General features: G+C 46.1%; 1 protein-coding gene and 1 long non-coding RNA gene across 3 annotated transcripts in view; one reads left to right on the forward strand and one right to left on the reverse strand.

Annotated features, from left to right (window-relative positions):
* Positions 1-3658: 3658 nt before the first annotated feature.
* On the reverse strand, positions 3659-6725 carry LOC128327909 (uncharacterized). The gene is made up of 2 exons (XR_008308872.1): positions 6611-6725; positions 3659-4686 (listed from the first exon to the last, which is right to left on the reverse strand). It is a non-coding gene; the product is annotated as an uncharacterized LOC128327909 (long non-coding RNA).
* A 394-nt stretch (positions 6726-7119) lies between these two features.
* Positions 7120-21212, forward strand: part of DDRGK1 (DDRGK domain containing 1) — a 43553-nt gene continuing 29460 nt past the window's right edge. For both annotated transcript variants that reach the window (XM_053257754.1, XM_053257755.1), the window contains exons 1-3: positions 7120-7278; positions 12242-12397; positions 19199-19305. In XM_053257754.1, the coding sequence (XP_053113729.1) occupies positions 7191-7278; positions 12242-12397; positions 19199-19305 (351 nt within the window). In that variant the 5' untranslated portion in view covers positions 7120-7190. The remainder of the gene's footprint in view (positions 7279-12241; positions 12398-19198; positions 19306-21212) is intronic.

A 21212-nucleotide genomic window follows, 5' to 3' on the forward strand; every position in this document is an offset into this window, starting at 1 on the left:
GTGCGAATCTGGGATGTAATGTTTACCAGAGATCCTTTGAATCATGTGAACAAACATGGCCTGCTTCGAGCCAAGTCTTCTGAGAGAAAGAGGGGAGCAGAAGAAACTGGGACACTGAATGTGCCTTGTGTTTTCTTCTCCTTGAATGCATCATATTTGGAGCCATAGTGACATCTGGTGGTAAGAAAAAATAGTTGTGTCAGTCCATTACAAAAACTAAGTAATTAAAATATCGTTTTTATTATGGCTAAGCTAATTAAGTCTAAGTAACACTCACACATTCCAGTTTTGCAAGTTGCAAGTTGGAGACTGGGGGTTCTCATCTCACCCAGTAACATCCTTTGGATATGGTGGTTGTTGTTGTTTTGGCTTAACACCCAGCCTGAGGAAGTTCTGAATGACTCAAAACTTTTTCATTCTTTGGCAACCTTTTAGTTAGTCCCCATAAAGACATTGCCTTATTCTTAATATTCTTCTAAGGTTGATTGAGGGGAAAGAAGAACTGAAATCCTTCCGATGGCCAGCTCGTGGGATTCACACAACACGAGGGTTGTGGTGGGTGTGTCTGTGTGTGTGTCCCTCTGTGAATCTCACAGATAGCAGAGCTCCTGATGCCACTCATACGTGACCATACAGCATCCTAACTCATTCAAGGGGATTCCTATGGACATCCAGAAGGACAATGCATTTTTAAGGAGGCGTGAGGATTGTAGGCACCTATATTAATACTGAGTGTTTTCATATATTAAGTGTGTGTGTATGTGTGTGTGTGTGTGTAGATGGATAGATAGATAGATAGATAGATAGATAGATAGATAGATAGATAGATAGATGCACACACACACATACATACCCTAACAACCTGATAGACAGGCAGAAAATAAGTATTGTGTTAATTAAATGGGTGAAGAAGGGGGTAGCTATGGAGTGGAACACAAGGACACATCCAAGGACACAGGGTCCTGCTAGCTTAGGCCGAGAGACAATCCCTTTTCTCACAAAATTCTTCCCATGATCAGTAAATGAAGGAAGAAGAGAGCAAAATTGTGCCCACTAGGCATGTCCTCAGAGCCACTGCACCTGCTGGCTACATCTCATTGACAATGGTATATTCAACTTTCATGAGAAGTGTGCCCTGTTAGAGGGCTCAGTATTCCCTCTAACAGGGATTCCCAGATATTGTTTACTAACTGACTGACTGACTGACTAAGTGCCGTTAAGTCGGTGTCGACTCTGAGGAACCACAGAGATATCCGCAGCTTAGGCTAGCTACTGGCCTTTAAGAGAGCCCTAAAAACGTATTTGTTTGGTCTGGCCTTCCAAGGTTTGTAAAGTGGTTTTTAAAAAAAAAGTATTTTAATTGGTTTTAAATGGTTTTAATTGTATTTGAATTGTTTTTATATTGTTTTTAGCACTGTGTTTTGAATTGTGTGTTTGTATGTCTTTTAAAAGTTGTTGTATACCACCCAGAGCCTTTTGGATGGGGCGGTTTATAAATGTAATAAATAAATCAATAAATAAAATAATGTAGATAGATTCTCTCCAGGATGATCTGTCTTCCACTTGGCCTTTAATGTATCTCAGTGGTGTAGTCATTGCTGCCATAATTGAGTCCATCCACCTTGCTGCTGGTTGTCCTCTTCTTCTCTTTCCTTCAGCTTTCCCCAGCATTATGGACTTCTCAAAGGATCTGGGTCATCGCATAATGTGTCCGAAGTAGGATAGTTTGAGCCTGGTCATTTGTGCCTTGAGTGAAAATTCTGGAATGATCTGTTCTATGATCCATTGGTTTGTTTTCCTGGCTGTCCATGGTATCCTCAAAAGTATTCTCCAGCACCAAAGTTCAACAGCGTCAATGCATTTTATATCTTGCTTCTTCAAAGTCCAGCTTTCACATCCATAGAGTGCCACAGGGAAAACCACTGAAGAATTCTAATCTTTGTTGGTGTATAGACACAGCATGGCATCTAAATAGCCTTCCAAGGCATTCATTGCAACCCTACCAAGTGCTAGTCGGCGGCGTATTTCTTCATTGCTGGATCCTTTACTGTTACGCCCAGTCCTAAAAGGCAGAAGCTATGTACCACTTCAATGTCTTCATTGTCAGTTCTGAGGCTGGTTGCTGCACCATTGTCATTAGTTTAGTCTTCTTGACATTTAGTCGTAGTCCCATTTTTTCTCTGTGCTCCTTGACTTTCATTACTAGAGCTTGCAGATCATCTGCCTTCTCAGCTATCAGAGTGGTGTCATCAGCGTAGCGCAGGTTATTGATGTTTCTTCCTCCAACTTAAAAACCACGCTCATCTTCTTCCTATCCAGCTTCTCTCAGTATATGTTCAGCATATAAAGAGAAAGTATACAGCTTTGCCTTACTCCTTGGCCAATCTGGAACCAGTCTTTTTCACCATGTTCTGTCTGGACTGTGGCTTCCTGTCCTGTGTATAGGTTTCTCATGAGAGCAATGTGTTCTGGGACGCCTATTTTTCTAAGGATATTCCATAACTTGACATGGTTGACATAATCAAAGAGGCTTTTTTGTAGTCAATGAAGCACATATTGACTTCTTTCTGGTATTCTTTGGCTTTCTCAATTATCCAGCATGCATCAGCAATGATTTCTCTTGTTCCTTGGCCTTTTCTGATACCAGTTTGAACATCCGGCATTTCCCTTTCCACGCAGGGCTCTAATCTGCATTGGATGATCCTGAGCATTATTTTGCTAGCATGTGAAATTAAGGATATTGTGTGATGGTTTACACAATCTGTTAAGTCTCTTTTCTTTGGTATGGGTATGTAGACTGACCTCTTCCAATCTGTTGGCCACCGTGTCGTTCTCCAAATTTGCTGGCATAGTTTGGTTAGAGCCTTGACTGATTCTTGACGACAATTCCCATAATCCCCAAGCAAAAGCCATGGCAGCTGGGGATTCTGGGAGTTGTAGTCAACAACATCTGGGAATCCCTGTTAGAAGGAACACTGGGCTGTACCCATATACACCATGGAAGGGTGTGCCCTCCACCACTTCCTGGAGCAGCTCTCTGCTCAGTCCCTCTCTGACTCTAGTCCTATTCCAGCATTGTGTTGTATGTGTGCACAAGTGTCTGTACACATGTAGAGGACAGCTGGTCTTGCAGCAGCAAGCATGACTTGTCCCCTTAGCTAAGCAGGGTCCATCCTGGTTGCATATGAATGGGAGACTTGATGTATGAGCACTGGAAGATATTCCCCTTATGGGATGGAGCCGCTCTGGGAAGAGCAGAAGGTTCCAAGTTCCCATCTTGGCAGCATCTCCAAGAGAGGGCTGAGAGAGATTCCTGCCTGGTGTAGTGGTTAGAGTGCTGGACTAGGACCAGGGAGACCCGAGTTCAAATCCCCATTCAGCCATAATACTAGCTGGGTGACTCTGGGCCAGTCACTTCTCTCTCAGCCTAACCTACTTCACAGGGTTGTTGTGAAAGAGAAACTCAAGTCTGTAGTACACTGCTCTGGGCTCCTTGGAGGAAGAGCGGGATATAAATGTAAAAATAATAATAATAATAATAATAATAACCTTGGAGAAGCTGCTGTCAGTCTGTGAAGACAAGACTGAGCTAGATGTGATGTGAATTCGGCTCGTCTCTGGTTCCGCTTTTTAGTCAATTAAACAGTCTCATTGGGAATAATCTTTTAGGCTTTATTGCTCTGCAGTTAGCAATAGGTAATCAGTAGGCTCATGCTCTCAAACCGATCACAGTTTGGTTACAGGTGCACCTTACATTTATACAAACAATCTAAATGATGCTGACACCCTAGACACAGTATACGTGGCAATAAAATAGTGGTCTAAGTATCTAGTACGCATGTGAATGATTCATTGTTCATCTGGTGATTACTCCTTATTTGGTTAGATCCTGTTTTCTGGCCTTGGGAAGCTTAGCTGTCTTAGAAAGTTTCATAGATGTAATTTAGCTGGAGAGAGATAATGATGTTAATCATGAGAGGCTATGATGTCCCTGAGCTGGGCCAGGTTACTTTAAGTTAAAATAAGGTTTTCTAGGAAAAATGGAGTTTCTTTGGTTTTCTAAACACATCAGATGGACCTATGGTCTGACTCAGTATATGGCAGCTTCCTATGTTCCTTTGTGTGCTTTAAAAATGCCTTTGTGTACATGCCTTTAAAAAGCAAACCTGGGTATAGCCCCCATCAAATGCAGGGTACAGACAGAAAGTGTACATAATATATGAGTAACTGTAGATGCACATAAATCAGTATGTGCATACACTGTATACAGATTGTACACAAGTTGAACCTAACATGTGAACAGCACTGGACTATGTGTTTACATAATATGTAAACATAACTAGATTGCACGTGCATATGTAACCACCACCATTACTACCAGTACTATTGGTAGGTTCCCTGAACTGGCAACTAAAGGGTGTATGATCTCCCCTCCCGCTTCTTAATGGATTGTGGAGCATGCTCAGAAGGTCCTAAGAGTCTTCAAGAGTTTTCTAGCCCAGCAGAAAGCTCCTGGACAGAGAAAGAAAGAGAGATTTGGAGATCTTCGATTCTTTTATGAACTTTTTGCAGTTCTTCTTTGGGGAAGATTTGCATGCCGGATTGAGATTCCAGATGGGCCCACCTGACCTCTTGCACCAGATCTTGGTCATTTTTGCTGCTCACTCATGCTTGGCAAATTTGGTTCTACAAAAGACAACAAATATAAATGTTTATAAACCCTTGAGTTTGGCATAAGAAATGATTTTATTTGTGGTTCTCTGGTGTATCAACCGAAGCTGATAGAAGGCACTTCTGGCTACCGCCTCAACCTGGGAGACCAGGGAGAGACTCAGATCCAGAAGCACCCCCAGACTGCATACCTGATCCTTCTGGGGAAGTGTGACCCCATCCAGAACAGGCATATCAAATTCATCTCCTGCACAATGAGTACCTCCATCTTATCTGGATTCAGCCTCAGTTTGTTATCCCTCATCCAGCCCATTACCTCCTCCAGACAGGCATTTAGGGAGGCTATGCCCCCTCCAGATGATGTTGACATGGAGAAGTAGATTTGGGTGTCATCAGCATATTGATAGCACCCTGCACCAAATCTCCTGATGATCTCTCCCAGCAGTTTCATGTAGATGTTAAACAACATTGGAGACAATACGGAGCCCTGAGGGACCCCATACAAAAGTTCAGATTTTGAACAATAGTCTCCAAGATACACCATCTGGAACTTGCCTGAGAGGTAGGAGCGGAACCACCGCAAAGCAGTGCCTCTCACTCCCAACCCCCCAGATGCTCCAGAAGGACACTATGGTCGATAGTATCAAAAGCTGTTGAGAGGTCCAAAAGGACCAACAGAGTCACATTCTCTCTGTCAATTCCCAATTGCTTTGTCAATTCCCAATTACATTGGGACAAGCTAGAAATCGGAAGAGAAAGCCCGATTTGGGGGGTGGGGGGTGCTTCCAAAGATCTCGAATAGACTTCAGGGTAAGTCTGGCCAGTGTGTGATGGCACACACTCTCTTCTGGTGCAGATTCAGGGTAACAGCCCTGTCTGTAAAGGCTCCAGCTGCCAGAAGGCATGGACAGTAGTGATGGAGCTATACTAAGGTTGCTTTCAGTAGTCACCTGGAGCCCTGCCAGACAGCAATTTTACTTTGGAAGGGGAAGGTGTGTATTCACATACCCTCCAGATTTACATTGAAATCCCTGCGATCTATCGGGAAGCACTCCTTACTGGATTTGGGTTTTTCATACTGCATTGGTGCTTAGCCTGATTTATGTCCGGGGTAAAAAACGCCACTTTTTGCATTGGATTTTTTGGGCAAATTTGTAATATCCAACATGCCCTGGAATTCACAGTATTTCACCCACATAACACATGGGATTAAGTATGTCTTAATCCCACGATAAAGCTTGCTGTCTGGGAAAGGTCCTGGAGATTTATGGATCTCCTTGGGAATGGGCATCAATTTCCAGGTGGCTACTGGAGCAATCTTAAAGATGTTAATGGCCTGATATTGTAAAGATTTAAGAGGGGTTTGGATAACTTCATGGAGGAGAGGACTATCAGCGACTGCTAGTCGGAGGGCTAAAGGCCACCTCCAGCCTCAGAGGCAGGATGCCTCTGAGTACCAGTTATGGGGGAGTAACAGCAGGAGAGAGGGCATGCCCTCAACTCTTCCCTGTGGCTTCCAGCAGCATCTGGTGGGCCACTGTGCCAGGATGCTGGACAAGATGGGCCTTGGTCCTGATCCAGCAGGGATCAGTTATGATAGATAGATAACAAATCTTAGGGAGAAAAAATACCCAAGAATAGCTTCAGTCAGATTTGGCAACCATAACCCATAGATGCACTAAGGCTACATCATATGCACATTTATAAACAGACACATAAAATGCATGCTAGATACAACATCCAAGTAAGCAATGTGGCACTAAAGCATACTTTAAAAGTTGCAAAGAATATTTTAAAGTTTGTTCTCATTTCTTTTATAAAAGAGTTGAATAATTCTATTAATACAACATGGTATTTTTTAAAAAATATAATCAAATAAATTAATAATAGTAGTAGTAGTAATAGTAGTAATAATAATAATAATAATAATAGTTTTCACTTTAATAAAAGAGAACGTTTCAGAGCTGGCGTGTGTGACAAGGGAGCTGAGCTGGAGGCTCCTGGCAGACAGCCGGGGGCAGCAAAGACTGCTGAGTCCACGCGCACCCCGCCGCCTAGCCGGCCGCTACTAGGCGCCTGTCCTGCAGGCAACGACTTAGACAGCCCTTTGGGACCATTCACACAGATCGTTTCAATCCGTACAAGCGGAATTGGTGTGGCGGAGGGAGTGTTTTAAAACATTATGGGATATCAAAGCATCACAATTAATTACCTGGGCACTATTCCCATGAAAAGAAGGGGGAGAGGGATCCTTTTCAAGCAGGCATATCAAAGGAAACCTTACATATAATGGGTGGAGTTACTGGGGGGCCTCGACGGTTGCTAGGCTGCGGCACCAAGGAACATACCAAATCTTCTCTCCCTCCCCTCCGTTATCTGCTTTGGAACCGCCCGCTCATGCCGGTTAGGAGGAGGATAAAAGGCAAGGTGGGCGTGGCTTCTTCGCTCTGGGTGGGTTAGGGCGCGTCGATTGGGCGGCGAGGAGAGGCGGGGCGAGAGAGGGCTGTCACGTGATCAAGATGGACCCGGTGCTTTACGTCGTGGCAGCGGCTGTGTTGGCGGCGCTTCTGCTGTTCCTCACCCGCCTCCGGGGCCAGGCGCGCGCGGGTAGGAGGAAGGGGGGAGGGCGAAACCCCCCAAACCTTTGGTCGCCGCCACGTGCTCTTGTCCTCGGGAATACGCGAGCACCTCTGAGCATGTGCAGAGTGCTTTTCCTTCTCTGAGGCCGCGGGGCCACCGCAGCCCGCTCCTTCGCATAGGGGTGAATAGGCAGTTCCCTTGCAGGCGGCAGGGTGTCCCCCTCCTGAGAGATCAGACAGTGGGGTGCCAACCCGTGTTCCCTCTAACTGGGGTTCTCAGATGTTGTTCACTACAACTCCCAGCATCCCCAGCTACAGTGGTCTTTGGCTGAGGATTATGGGAGTTGTAGTTAGTAGCGCAGTGGGGAAATGCTTGACTAACGAGCAGAAGGTTGCCGGTTCGAATCCCCACTGGTACTATAATGGGCAGCAGCGATATAAGAAGATGCTGAAAGGCATCATCTCATACTGTGTGGTAGGAGGAGGCAATGGTCAGCCCTTTCTGTATTCTATCAAAGAAAACCTCAGGGCTCTGTGGCCGCCAGGAGTCGAAATCGACTTGACCGGCCGGCACATTTTACTACTTTAGTTAGTGTCTATCTCGGTGGTCGCTAAGAGTCGACACAGACTTGATGGCAAACAATCAATCAGTGAACAACATCTGGGAATCCATGTTAGAGGGAACATTGGTGCCAACCTGAGTCCCTCCCCAGCCACAGTACATTGTGGCTGGGGTGAGTTGTTTAGCGGCTGCTGGAGAGCATGGCAAGGATGGCAGCCGGCAAGAAAAGCCTTGCTGCATCAACCGTGCCTTCGTTGCCTCACATTTTGCACGGAGAAGAGGAAGGACAAGCCACAATTTAGGAGTCGCTCTCAGAGGATTGCTGGTCTTGTCCTCAGACGGGTGAATTGTCCCATTTGCTAAGCAGGGTCTGCCCTGGCTTGCATTTGAAAGGGAGACTACATGTGTGAGCACTGTAAGATTTTCCCCTTAGGGGATGGGGCCACTCTGGGAAGAGCACCTGCCTGCTTGCATGCAGAAGGACCCAAGTTCCCTCCCTGGCAGCATCTTAACTAGGGCTGAGAGAAACTCCTGCCTGCAACCTCGGAGAAGCTGCTGCCAGTCAGTGTAGACAGTACTGAGTTAAATAGACCAATGGTCTGATTTGGTATAAGGCAGCTTGCTATGGGACACTGATTGATTGATTGATTGATTGATTTATAAGCCGCCTGACTCCAAAGATTCAGAATGCTCTAGATTCTGAATGCGCCATGGCCTTTGCTGAGGCTAGGCAGGTCTGGGTCTGGTTGATGCCTGGATGGGAGAGTGCCTGTGAACCCATGAATTCTCTGCTGGAAGAAAGGCAGAATATACCTGTCACCAAAGTGTAACAGATATAATAAATACACACATCTGTACACTCTCCTTTGGGCACCCCTGTTCTGGGGGCACTGGGTTCCTACTTCTGTGTACTCCCCAGCAAAGGGCCTCCCACAGGATTGAGGGAAAAGCCTTCTGCCTGTTCAAGAAGCTTTATGTATTAATGATGTAGCTTCCTCACAGGGAGACCACTTGGGAACGCCATGTATGCCTCCTTGAGTTCCATGACGGAAGAAAGGTGGGACAGAAATCTATAAAATAATAGTAGAGGCATGCCACCCCAAAACATCTGAGTGTTGAGTGAAGTGAATGCCCTTGTATAAGCAAGATCACGGAGAGGAGAGCTGGTCTTGGGGTAGACAGTATGACTTGTCCCCCTAGCTGAGCAGGGTCCACCCTGGTTGCATTTGAATGGGAGACTTGATGTGTGAGCACACTGTAAGAGATTCCCCTCAGGAGATGGAGCCGCTCTGGGAAGAGCAGAAGGTTTCAAGTTCTCTCCCTGGCAGCATCTCCAAGATAGGGCTGAGAGAGATTTCTGCCTGCAGCTTTGGAGAAGCTGCTGCCAGTCTGTGTAGACCATACTGAGCTAGATAGACCTGACCAATGGTCTGACTCAGTATACAGCAGCTTCCTATGTATGTTTGCACTTCTTAACAGTGGCCATGCCAGCCTATCTGCATGCAGTAGAAAAAACTGCAAGGAACTTAATTCTCTCTCTCTCATTTTACTTTAGGTGCTTTGGATTTATTGGCAGTGGGGGCAGGAGAGTGATTAATATGTATTGCTGGAATGAATGCTAATTTGTGTATATATTTGTTTATTTTTTATTTTGTTTATTTAAAATATTTAAGTCCACCCCTCCAGTACACGACTGCTTGGGGCAGCTCACAACATTAATAAAATAGATACAATGTGAAGTGGAGTAGAGTGTGTATAGCTATAAACACAGAGAGATTGGATGTAAACACATATACATTCATGAGCATTTGCACCAGAGCTATATGGGGCACGTCTGCCATCCCCCATAAACAGCCTGAGGTATCAAGCATTTGTACTTTCAGGGAGAATCAAGAATCTCTTTATAGATTAAGTTACTTTTTTAATTAGAAAAAATAATCTGACCCGATCTGTGGGATTTATGGTTCCTCCAGCAGCTGTGTCTGCCTTGATGTCTTGTATTCAAGTGTGAGAGCAATTATAAATTTCTCCACCCTTCTGTCACACATCACTCTTAACTTTGAGTTCAAAAGCTGAGAAAGGTTGGCCTGGGATGGCTAGTGCTTAAACTGGAGCCATTACAGGCATTCCAGGATGTGGTACAACAATTTGCATATTTCTAAGCACAGTTGTGCAATGCAGTGTTTCTCTTAGGTCTCCTTGCTTGTATACTTGCAAGATCTTTTGAACGCAGCCTGCTCACCAGCTTAGAACCTTAACTGGACAGCTTTTCTTTCTTTCTTTCTTTCTTTCTTTCTTTCTTTCTTTCTTTCTTTCTTTCTTTTTTTCTCGTTACCTTGAAGGATTATGTGGGACTCTCGTTGCTTTGCTTTTGCTCAGCATCAAGTTTGAGTCAGAGTTCTGTGAAACTCAAAAGCTAGCTTGCTGCTCTGTGATTTTTTTAATTGGTCTTAATAAAGCTGTATTGATTATTTATTTACCTGTTTGAACTGCTTTCTAATGGTCCCGCAAAACTGCCTGCATTCTTATCTTCTTTAGAGGATGCTGAATTTAGCTTTCCAGAAGGGAAGTCTTAAAACTGGAGGAAGATTAATCTCCATTACCTGATGGGACATTCAGGAGGGTTGAGGAGATATGTTCTCCAGCCCCTAGATCAGGGCTACTCAATTTTGGCTCCCCTACAGATGTTGGCCTACAATCCATCATCCCTGACTATGGGCCACTGAAGTAATGCTACCCAGTTTGACGTCTGTTGATTCTATATGTAGTTCATCATCTAAAACGAATTTCCAGCTTTGCTTCCACATTTTGGTACTCTGTTTTCTTTGTTTATGCTCTCTGCCTCGAGGGCCCTCAAGTTCCAAGCAGTGCTCAAGACAGACTCAAATACTGTTGGTCTTTATATTTTTGAAGGAAAAGTGACAATTTCTTCTTTGTCGCAGAATGCCTCATTGTAACTCTCTACATTGCACTAGTTAGCACTCTTTGCTAATCAGTTGCAACGAGCTCTCTGGATCATTATCTTAAGACTGATGTATATTTAAGACAGGGCTTGTTCTCTGTGCCTTGGCAACTACATTTTTTCTTCCCTCAACCACTTTTTTAAAACATCGAGCCTACAGAGGAGTTCTGTGGAACTCAAAACGCTAACTTACTTCTTTGTGATTTTTGTTGGTCCTAGCAAAGACCAACATGATACTGTTTGAATATTTACAGAAATAAGGTGCATGCAAAAATGTGGTGGACACTTCCCATCAAATTCTGTCTATGGAGAATCTTTTTATCACTTGATCTTTGAAATTCTGCTGTCTATGAATGTTAGAAGTCAGTTCTTTGTAACTACACTTTCATGCCACTTTCTGTTGTTGTAGCCTTTTTTGTAATATCAGTGTTATACTGATTACAGTCTTCATACAGATCAAAGGTTATATTCAAACAAATTCAGAACTTTGCTTTGACGTTATTTGTACTGGAAGCCTTGTACATAATTTAAGACATGATAGAGCGATATCATACACTTCTCTACATTGTTTAAATTTTAAAGGGGGGGGGATGAAATGAGCCCTCATCTGTATTCTGAACTGGTACGGCTCAGATGTAGATTTACCATCTTACTGAAAATTAAGTCTTAAAGTATAGTATTGGTGTAATAATTCCTGGGGATAAAGATTTGCTATTTAATTTATCTGATGATGTCAACCAAACACTGAAATGATATTTCATATGTCTAGATAACCAGAATCAGCCTTTTTGGAAGTCAGTGCCAAATATTGTTTATTTCAGCTCTCCGTTTACTTGTCTTCTGGAGAGGTGTGAAAACCTGGTCATCACAGGCACTGACATCTTGATGTCTGCTGAGACTTTGTTTGGCATTCAGAGTCACAAGCAAGATGGCACCATGTCCTATAGTGAAAACTGAATGCCATGAGCATTTGCTCCATACTTAAAAGCTACTGCTACATGATGCCAACAACATTCTAGATAGTACATAGATTTTAAAAAAATCTCACAGGTCCTGCCCACTGTCTTAAATTTTAATCCAGGGGTTCCCAACCTTTGGTCCCCAGATGTTGATGGACTACAACTCCCATCATCCTTAGCCATGAAGGCCATTGTGACTGGGAGTTATGGGAGTTGTAGTCCAACATCATCTGGGGACCCAAGGCTGTGGCCAAACTCCTGGTGTAATAGACACAATACAAAAATGGGGAAAGATCAGGAGGCAAGAAGAAAAGAAGCCCATTCGGGAACGAAAACTTTCATTTTTACATAATGACCAGGTTCATGTTCATTTGAGATGTATTTTGCTTTTAATTTCTGTCGACATACCTAAGCATTCTGATTTCATCGGGAAAATGGAAGCAACGGACTTACTGCCGAAAGAACTAGACATGGTTGAGATATGCTAAAATGTGTTCCCTTTCGCTAGCTGATGAGGAGCACCAGCAGAATGTGGCGACGGCTGCAGCAGCCAGGCCTCAGCCCCACACCAGTGAGCGGGGAGAGGGGATGCCCAGGCGTCGGCGGAACATGGCCCGAGTTGTGGCTCAGAGGCGCTCGCAGCAGGCACAAGAAGCGATGGAAGGCAAGTCATGCAAGTCGCTTCTCCTTCCTGGATTAGCTTTCGTGTAATATAATAACGTGCTGTTTATTTTGCTGGTTATTACCTATGAAGCCCTTCACAGCTTGGGCCCAGGTTACTTAAGAGACTGCCTTCTTTGTCATGAACCCTGCCACCTACTAAGATCCTCTGGGGAGGTCTGGTTGTGGTTGCCTCTGGCCCGTTTTGGTGGCAACGTGGGACTGGGCCTTCTCTGGCTGCTCTGAGGTTTTGGAATATGCTCCCTGATGAAATAAGAGCATCTCCATCCCTGATCGCCTTTAGGAAGACCCTCAAGACACACCTGTTTTCTCAGGCTTTTAACGGAAATTGATTTTAAACAGTTTAATTTTTTAAAATGAGATTGTTTAATCTTTTCTATTCTGTGATATTTTTAATTTATGCACTACCACTGTGTCACCTCTGGCTGCTGTTGGGGCACTCATTCTGGCCCTTGTTGCTGCCCTGGTGCAGTGTCCTGCAGAGGCCTACGATCCTATAGGCAGGCTTATCCCATCAGAAACTGATGCTCAATCCCATCAGTTGTCTTGCTGGTTCAACCAATAGGCTTTGTGCATACGGCCAAGAGGATCAGACCTTTGAAACTTAGACTGGGCAATCAACAACCCAGTCAGCTCCGTAGAAGTTGTGTAGATCATCAGTGGCCAACTTCTTGAAGCAGGGTCCCTGAATTTTCCTTGGCCAGATTGCTTGGCAGGGGGTGTCTCCTCCAACCATGATATTGTCTTACCCTCTGCCCAGTCTGGTAGGATCCTCACCAAGAAACTAGAGGTCATATAAGGTTCTAGGGCAGTGATTCTCAAACTTGGGTCCTCAGGTGTTATTGGACTTCAACTTCCATAATCCCCAACCAAAGGCCACTGAGGCTGGGGATTATGGGAGTTGAAGTCCGATAACACCTGAGGACCCAAGTTTGAGAATCCCTGTTCTAGGGTGTGTGTATCTCAAACCAGGGCTTTGCTCCATGCGCCACTTGGGCTACTCACCTGATCTTTGCTGTACTGCAGCATCACCCAGACGTATGGGGTGGGGATCTTCTGCAGACAGAAGCTGCAGATCATTAAATTCAAAAAGAGAAAATTGACTCTAAAACAATAATTCAAAACTGTAGTTCTTTGGGGAAATTTAGTACAAAGAAACAGCAGCCATGTGAGCATAAAGGAAAAAATAAAATAGGAGAAAAACACATCCACTCTAACTTGCACCTAATACTGTGCCTTATTGCAGAGTCCTTACTAGGAGTTTTCTAATCAACTTCTGCAATGAGCCTGGCTTTTTTCCTTGCTCAGCTTCAAGTCTGGCTCTTCTTCTCCAGTACTGGAGGTTCTGGAGGCTCAATTCCAGAGTGTCCCTTCAGCTGCTTTGTGGGCGATTCAGATCTCAGGAGAGTTTTTGGCTTAACTCTCCCAGTGATTTCTCAGCTCTTAATTTTCTTCATATCCATCATATTAATTTCAGAAGCTCTTCTGGCTCTCCAAGACTCCAACTCCAACTCCCTTGAACTAAACTCTCTCAGTAAAGAGCGGAGAGAGGTTTGTCCTGAGTGGCAGCATGGAGGTAGTGTGTGCACATAACACTCACACACACACACACACACACACACACACACACACACACACACATATACATTGAGGCGAGTCTCACGATCAGTAAGGCTCACCCAGAGTGGGCTTAGCCCACTCTCCCCGCAGACGAACGGAGGGGAAGCTCTGGGCGGCCAGATTGGCCGCTCACATGACTGCCAGCTCCGTGACGGAGCCAGTGGGGGCTTGGGAGTTCGTGGGCTGCGTGGCCCCCGAACTCCAAGCCCCCACCGGCTCCATCACGGAGCCGGCAGTCGTGTGGGTGGCCAAGCCAGGTGGTTCTCACAGTCTCCAGAAAGCAGGCTAGGCTTCCTTAGCCTGCTTTTTGGCGATCGTGAGAATCGCCTCATTATTTTTTCCTTTCCATGAGGTGCAAAACTTTTCGCCTCCCCCCCACCCCCCGCTGGGGGAACCACCACTGCCTGCCCTCCTCCTCCCCACCGCCCCCAGCTCTGGTCTCTGTTCGCTTGGGCTGCTGCAGGGGAGCTGCCGCCACCTCCCGTCCTCCTCTGGCTGCAGATCTCACGAGATCTGCAGCTGGAACTGGTGGAGGAAGAGGCCTGGGGGCGGCGGCAGCAGCAGTGACCCGGCCGGGGAGGGGGAGAGCTCGGCAATCTTCCTGGCTGGGGATGGGGGGAAACAGGGCGGCAGGCGAAGCAGAGACTGTGCTCCCTCCATAATCCCCTGCACGAGGGCGCCAGGCACAGCCCCTGAACCCAGCAGCCCAGGTCCTTTGACACCCCCTCCCTTCCCCCATGCAATGGTGGCTCGCCCCTGTAGCTGGCCCTCTATAGTTGTTGTTTCAGGCATGGGTCTTCATTCTGAGCAACTCAGCTCTATGAGTAGCCACGCAGGCCACCCTGTTTCCTCCCCCTCCTCACAGCTGCCACCTTTGGCAACCCAACATCTTCATGACCTGATTCAGCTACATCTGGTCCATCAGATCTCTGCCTGGCTGACTCCAGAAAGTGGCCTATACCAAAGTGCTTGTCCCTGAATCTGGCTGAGACCTGACAGGTTGCCCTTAAACTCTGCAAATCAGCACATCTAGAATATTGACTGGATCGTTTTTCTTCCTGACAAATTTCCTTTGTCTATCAATGGCTATTAGTCTGGTGGCTACAGGCCACCTCCAGCCTCAGAGGCAAGACGCCTCTCAATACCAGTGGCAGGGGTGCAACAGCAGGAGAGAGGGCCTGCACATACCTCTTGCCTGTGGTCTTCCCAGAGGCATCTGATGGGCCACTTTGTGAAACAGGATGCTGGACTAGGGCCTGGTCCAGTAGGGCTATTTCTTCTGTTCTTAACCTCTTAAGGCAGGATTTGTTTTCTTATTTCTAACTAGGTTTTAGATGACCTTCTCATGCATTGTGAAGTTTCCTTATATTCTGCCAGACCATGGCCCATCTTCTAGACCAGGGCTGCATAGCTTCAGCCCTCCAGCTGTTGTTGGAGGGCTGAATTTCCCATCATCCTCAACTACAGTGGCCAGTAGTGAGGGATCATGGGAGTTGGAGGCCAACATCTGCAAAAGGACCAAAGTTGTGCAGCCCAGTTCGAGACCATTATCCCTCCAGTCCCATCTTGGCTGCCTACTCCTACCAGAAGTGACTCTCCAAAGACTCAGGCAGAGATGTTTCCTACCTGAAATCCTTCAACTGGGCAGGGCTTAATCCTGGGACCTTCTGTCTGCAAAGCATATGCCTTCCTACTCAGTTATGGCCCTTTATTAGGTTTGGACCCTGCTATGGTCCCTCAGTCCACCCTGCAACTTCCTACCTCAATGAAAATGTATTCTCAGGGATTCTCAAATTTGGGTCCCCAGATGCTGGTGGACTTCAGCTCCCATAATCCCCAGCCTCAATGGCCTTTGGCCTTTGTGTTGTAACCACTTCCCTGCTGGCCTGCTGTGAAAGGGGGTGCAGGGAGCAGTATGTGATATGCCTGCACCCCTGGCTGCCTGCCTTTTTGTTAGGAGGGCTGTACTTCCTTCCACTTTGAAACTTGCTTTGGATTTTCACAGAGGACTTTGCCTTTGTTCTGTCTGAACCGTGCGCCGGCTGAATTCATGATTGCGTTTAGCGGCATGCAGATGGTAAATTGACAGCTCTGAACTTTTCAACTTAGGGTGTATCTCTTTGAAGTGTGAAGAAGGCATTTCAAAAAGAATGAAGTCTGGAAAATGCTTTTGATGTTTCCAGGCCGGGCTGCTCATAATTTCTGTCAAATTACCAAACCCCTTGAAGTAATCTCAAAGGCACGGTGCTGCTCAGCTCACACTGAACCTTCAGCAAAGAGTTCTGCAAAGGAGTGTGCTTTGGGGGAATGAGGTAACGGCTGTATCAAGGCTAGGAGACTGGTCAGTCGACCAGCCCTGTATTGATGATTGGCCATCTGTTATTTGACAATGGTCAACTATTGCCAGCTATTCCATGAAGCCAGAAACATTATTTGTGTGGCAGCTTTCCTTCTTAGTTGCATCATGGGGTCATCTGGCAATCCCAATGGCAGCAATGAGGGCCCCTCACAGCCAGACCCTCGAGGAGTCAGAATCACACATGAATACACTCCTCATTTAAGACCACCACCACCCAGAACCTTTCTGCAGAGGACTTATACCCTCATCCCTGTTAAACCACACGTGGGCCTAGCACCTCCTTTTGGCTATGTGCTGTAACTGCAGGCGTCTTTGAATAGGAACATATATCGCCTAGATTTAAGAAGAATCATAGGCTCATTCACACATTATGTTCAACACGTACCATGAGTGTATTGTGTACAGTGTACACAGGTACAGTCATTCCCATGTTGTGCTGAACGCAGGTACAGAAGTACACTTCCTATCTGTACCATGCATTTGAAGGGCCTGTATCCAGTTTACTTTTAAAATAAGCACAGGTGCAGATTCACACAAATGTGTACAAGTGTACAGATATCTATACAGCATAATGTCTGAATCGGGCTCATGACGCAAAACATATAGGCAGTCATTGCAGTGGCACAGGTTGCAATGGATGATGGAGGCAAATTTCAGAACTTGGGTGGAGCATGAACTCCCCCAGTTCAGAAATTCACACTCTATCAAGAGACAGGCCCACACTCCTGTCCATGTTCACGTCCAAGAGGGCGAGGGCGATAGGGCAAGGCAGCAAATTGGAAGGAAGAGCTCAGTGGGGGAGCTGTTGAACCAGCAAGACCAGACTTTGAATGGTGGGATTATGTAGGAGCCAGGAGCCCCACCCCTTCCTGGAGTGTAGGCTGGCCCTGGTTCAAGGCAGGCACCTGAGCTGGCCTCCCAAGGAAGCCCATTAGCAAGGAGGCCTAGAGCAGCCCAGTGAGCATTTCACTTCTGATGCTTGAGCTGCGGTCGCCTCTGCTCCTGAGCTTCCAAGGATAGGACAAGGATCCTGCTGAGGGATGCTGGAGCCTCCTAGGGTTCCCCCAAGCTGGCGATTGCAGGTGAGACAACAGGCTCTGGCTGCCCTGGGTCCTTTGGAGGTCTTTAGTTAACCGGCCTGCAGACTCCTGAGTAGGGATTAGGAGTGTGCATGGTTCGGTCCGGGGGACTTGAAAAAGCCTCCGAACCGGTCCGGAATTCTGGCGGTCCAGAGGAGTGGGGGAGTGTCACTTTAAGGGGGGGGTAGTACTTACCCCCCCCCCCGCCGCTCTTCCCCTCCGGCACTGGTACTGTTTAAAACGTTCTTGGGGCGGCAGAGTTCCTCCCTGCCGCCCCTGCCCCCATCGTTGTCCTCGTAAGCTTTAAACAAGGAAGAGCTGTTGGCACGCATGTGCCCTTCGCGGCGCGAGCGCTTGTTTCTGCCGCTGGCGCGCGTGTGCTGTGTATGTGGCGCGCGCGCCAGCGGCGCAGACAAGCACGCGCGCCGCGAAGGGCGCATGCGCATCGACAGCTCTTCCTTGTTTAAAGCTTACGAGGACAACGACGGGGGCAGGGGCGGCAGGGAGGAACTCTGCCGCCCCAAGAATGTTTTAAACAGTACCAGTGCCGGAGGGGAAGAGCGGCGGGGGGGGGTAAGTACTACCACCACCCCCTTAAAGTGACACTCCCCCCAGTGCCGGACCACGCTTCTGTGGTTCCGTGCACATTACTAGTAGGGATGTGCTTAAAATGGATTTTGTATTCTGTTTCAAGCTCGAAACAAAATGCAAAATGACCGAAACGTTCCATCAAAACAGCGGCCAAGCTGGCTGTTTTGACAGAACAACTTGAAAAGTTTCAAGTGTCACAGCCTTAGGGAACAATGGGGAAAACTCAAAACACCCCATTGTTCCCCATGGGTAGCACCTAGGGACACCAAAGTGGTTTGTGTAGTAGGACATGATGGATGCTACCTACCACCAAACCCACAAAAGAAATGTATCCTCTTCTTCAAGAGAGGCATGGTATGAGGGCTCTCTCTTTGTCTCCCAGTCCCTTTGAATATATTTTGAAATTCCCTCATTTGTGTCCCCTCTGCCCTCCTCCCAGCCAATGGTGGCACAGTTGCCCATTGATTTGTATGCTAACAAGCCAACCAAGAAGCAAGGAGATTGCAAGCCATTTGGTAGCCAGTGCCCAAAAACCAATCCGCAGGGGAAAAACAGACCTCCAAAACGGTGCTCGGAACATTGGAATGTTTCGATTGAAACGGGGGTTCTGCTTCGAGCTCAAAACAGGCCCTTTATGTAAAGGGTGTTCTTTTCCAAGCTCGAAACACTCTAAATGGCCCGTTTCGAGTTGAAACATTTCACTGGTGAAATGTTCTGCACATCCCTACTCCTGAGCATGTTCAGAAGCATCATTTCTTGACAGCGTGTCTGTGCCTGAACAAAACTTTCTCTTCTTCTGATCTGGATCCAGACCCCAGCATTTTTGCATTATTTTTTCATTTATCAATCTCAGCGCCCTAAAGGCTTCTTGCAGCAGTTTACACTGGAAAAATAAAATAAAATTGAATAAACAAGTAATAAACCAGTTAGCCTGTAAACATCACTGGAAACCAGTCAGGACAGTTCACAAAAATGATACCAGATTCCAGCGATCCAGAACACTGTTAAATGAGGGAAGATGCAACAAGTGTCCTGAAAGACAGGAGAGAGTCAGCAGCCCCTTGGACCTCCTGTGGTGTGATCCCTTTGATGATGGCCTCCTTGCTCTTCTTTTTCTTTTAATAACACAATGCAGAGGAGAATGATGGAGCCGAAGCCACTGAGATCCAATTTTCTGGGAAGATTGGAGCAAAAAAGCAGAGGAAGTTAGAGGAGAAACAAGCCAGAAAGGCTCAGCGAGAGGTAAGTCTTCATCATAGCTGATATCAGATCAAGGGAAGACAGTTCGTGGCCGGCGTAGTGTTTCCTACACTTCTGAATGCTGATGCAATCCCCCCCCGCCGAATTATACTGGAGGTGCAAGGCGCTTGAACTGGAAAAGGTTTACTCTGAGCGTGTGTCAGAATAAGAAATGCCTACCCACAGAGCACCTCTACCCACTGTGTTTCTGCCTGTGTCACTGAGCTGAGCATGCCTCTTGATTGGAAGGAAGCCAGCCCAGAATGGTGACTCACACAGAGCAGCAACTGGAGGCCTCCTCCAAAGGTGGGCAGTTTGTTTGTTTGTTTATCATGTTTTTCTATACTGCCTGATATGTACATCTCTAGACCGTTTCCGTTGTGCTCTGCCTTGTTATCGGGAGCCATTGAATGATCCCGTTCCACCCAGTTTTGAATAAGGCTGCTTTAGAGTGAGATGGGCGATTGGTCTGTCTAGCCTTGCCTTGCCTACTGACCAGGCAGCAGTTCTCCCAGGAGTAGGGGAATCTCAGGATGCTGCAAAATTTCTCTCTCACCCACCCCCACTACCTGATTAGAAGGAGGTAAAGCTGGAGTGACGAATGATGCAGAGAAGCAGCATGCAGCTTCCTCTGCAAGTGGGTGCTTTGATAATTGAATAAATTATTTTTCACTTGCTAATTCTCTTGCAGCACATATTTTGGGACTGCTGAGTTAACTATGCAACCTGTGCACATGGGCGGGTGATGTAGATTTTGGTGCTTCCAAAAAACCACCCCTCAAATCAGATTTTGTTGATTAAATCTGTTGCTTTCAGACCTGGCAGGGACCCCCCTTTAGTTCTATCCTGCAACATGAGACCTGCTCTCAATGTATCTTTACCACCAATGGCTGTCTTGCATGCTTTCTGCCTCCTCCTCTCTTTGTGTCCTCTTAGCAACTCAACTCAACCCATGGATCAAACGTATGTGAGTGCTGAAATGCCCTCTGGGGCTGGGCAATACTGCATCTTCACATAGCATAGCTCCAAGAGGCATTTTGGGGGGGGGGGGGATAAGCCCCCCCCCCCATGCATCAGCTGGACTGCAGAATGATGCTGCCTTCTCACATACAATTATTCAGAGGCGACATTCTGGGAAGAAGAAATGGCGACTCTGCTGGGAGTAGACTTGCCCCTCCATTCCCCCAAATCCCCACCCCTTAAAAAATTACCTGTATATCCCCCATTGCGTGTGAAATTGGGTATTTCCGCATAGTTCTACATGTATTAAAATATGCTATGGTGGACATGTAGCAAACCACAACAATTCTGGGGGGAAATTCCTTGTAAGATGCAAGAAATTTTAAACATAAATTTCCCTTACTCTCCAGAGGTTTTTTTTTTTTTTTTGTCAAACATGACTAAATCCTATATTCCTACTAATTTGGAATTGTCTTTGTATGTGATTAATGCAGCCAGGATCTTATACACGGCTAAATGGAGACAACAAATAATCCCAATGGTAGATGAGTGGTTATTAAAATTATGGGAATATGCCTCTATGGCTAAGATTACTGCTTACTTATGGAATACTTCAGATGAAGCATTTATTTCTACTTGGTAGCCTTTCATAATTTACAATTTAGCACAGGGTCAGCACCCTCATCCAAGATTTGGCTTTTCTTTCTAGAATATATGGATAATTAAAGAGGTATTTCTGTGTTTTTGTTTTTTTTCTTCATTTGTTTCTTTTTTCTTTTTATAATTCCCAGCAAGGGCAGATTTGTGTGGGTGGGTATTTTTTGGAAGGTGGAGAACAGAGTGCTGCTGGACCTCCCGACTGATGTATGTAATAATGGGATGTCTAAGAACTGCTAATTGTAAAATTACTTTTATCTTCCTTTTCTATGTTTCTTGTTTATTTCTGTTAT

The sequence above is a fragment of the Hemicordylus capensis genome, chromosome 5 (genome assembly GCF_027244095.1).
Source record: "Hemicordylus capensis ecotype Gifberg chromosome 5, rHemCap1.1.pri, whole genome shotgun sequence".
Lineage (NCBI taxonomy): Eukaryota > Metazoa > Chordata > Lepidosauria > Squamata > Cordylidae > Hemicordylus > Hemicordylus capensis.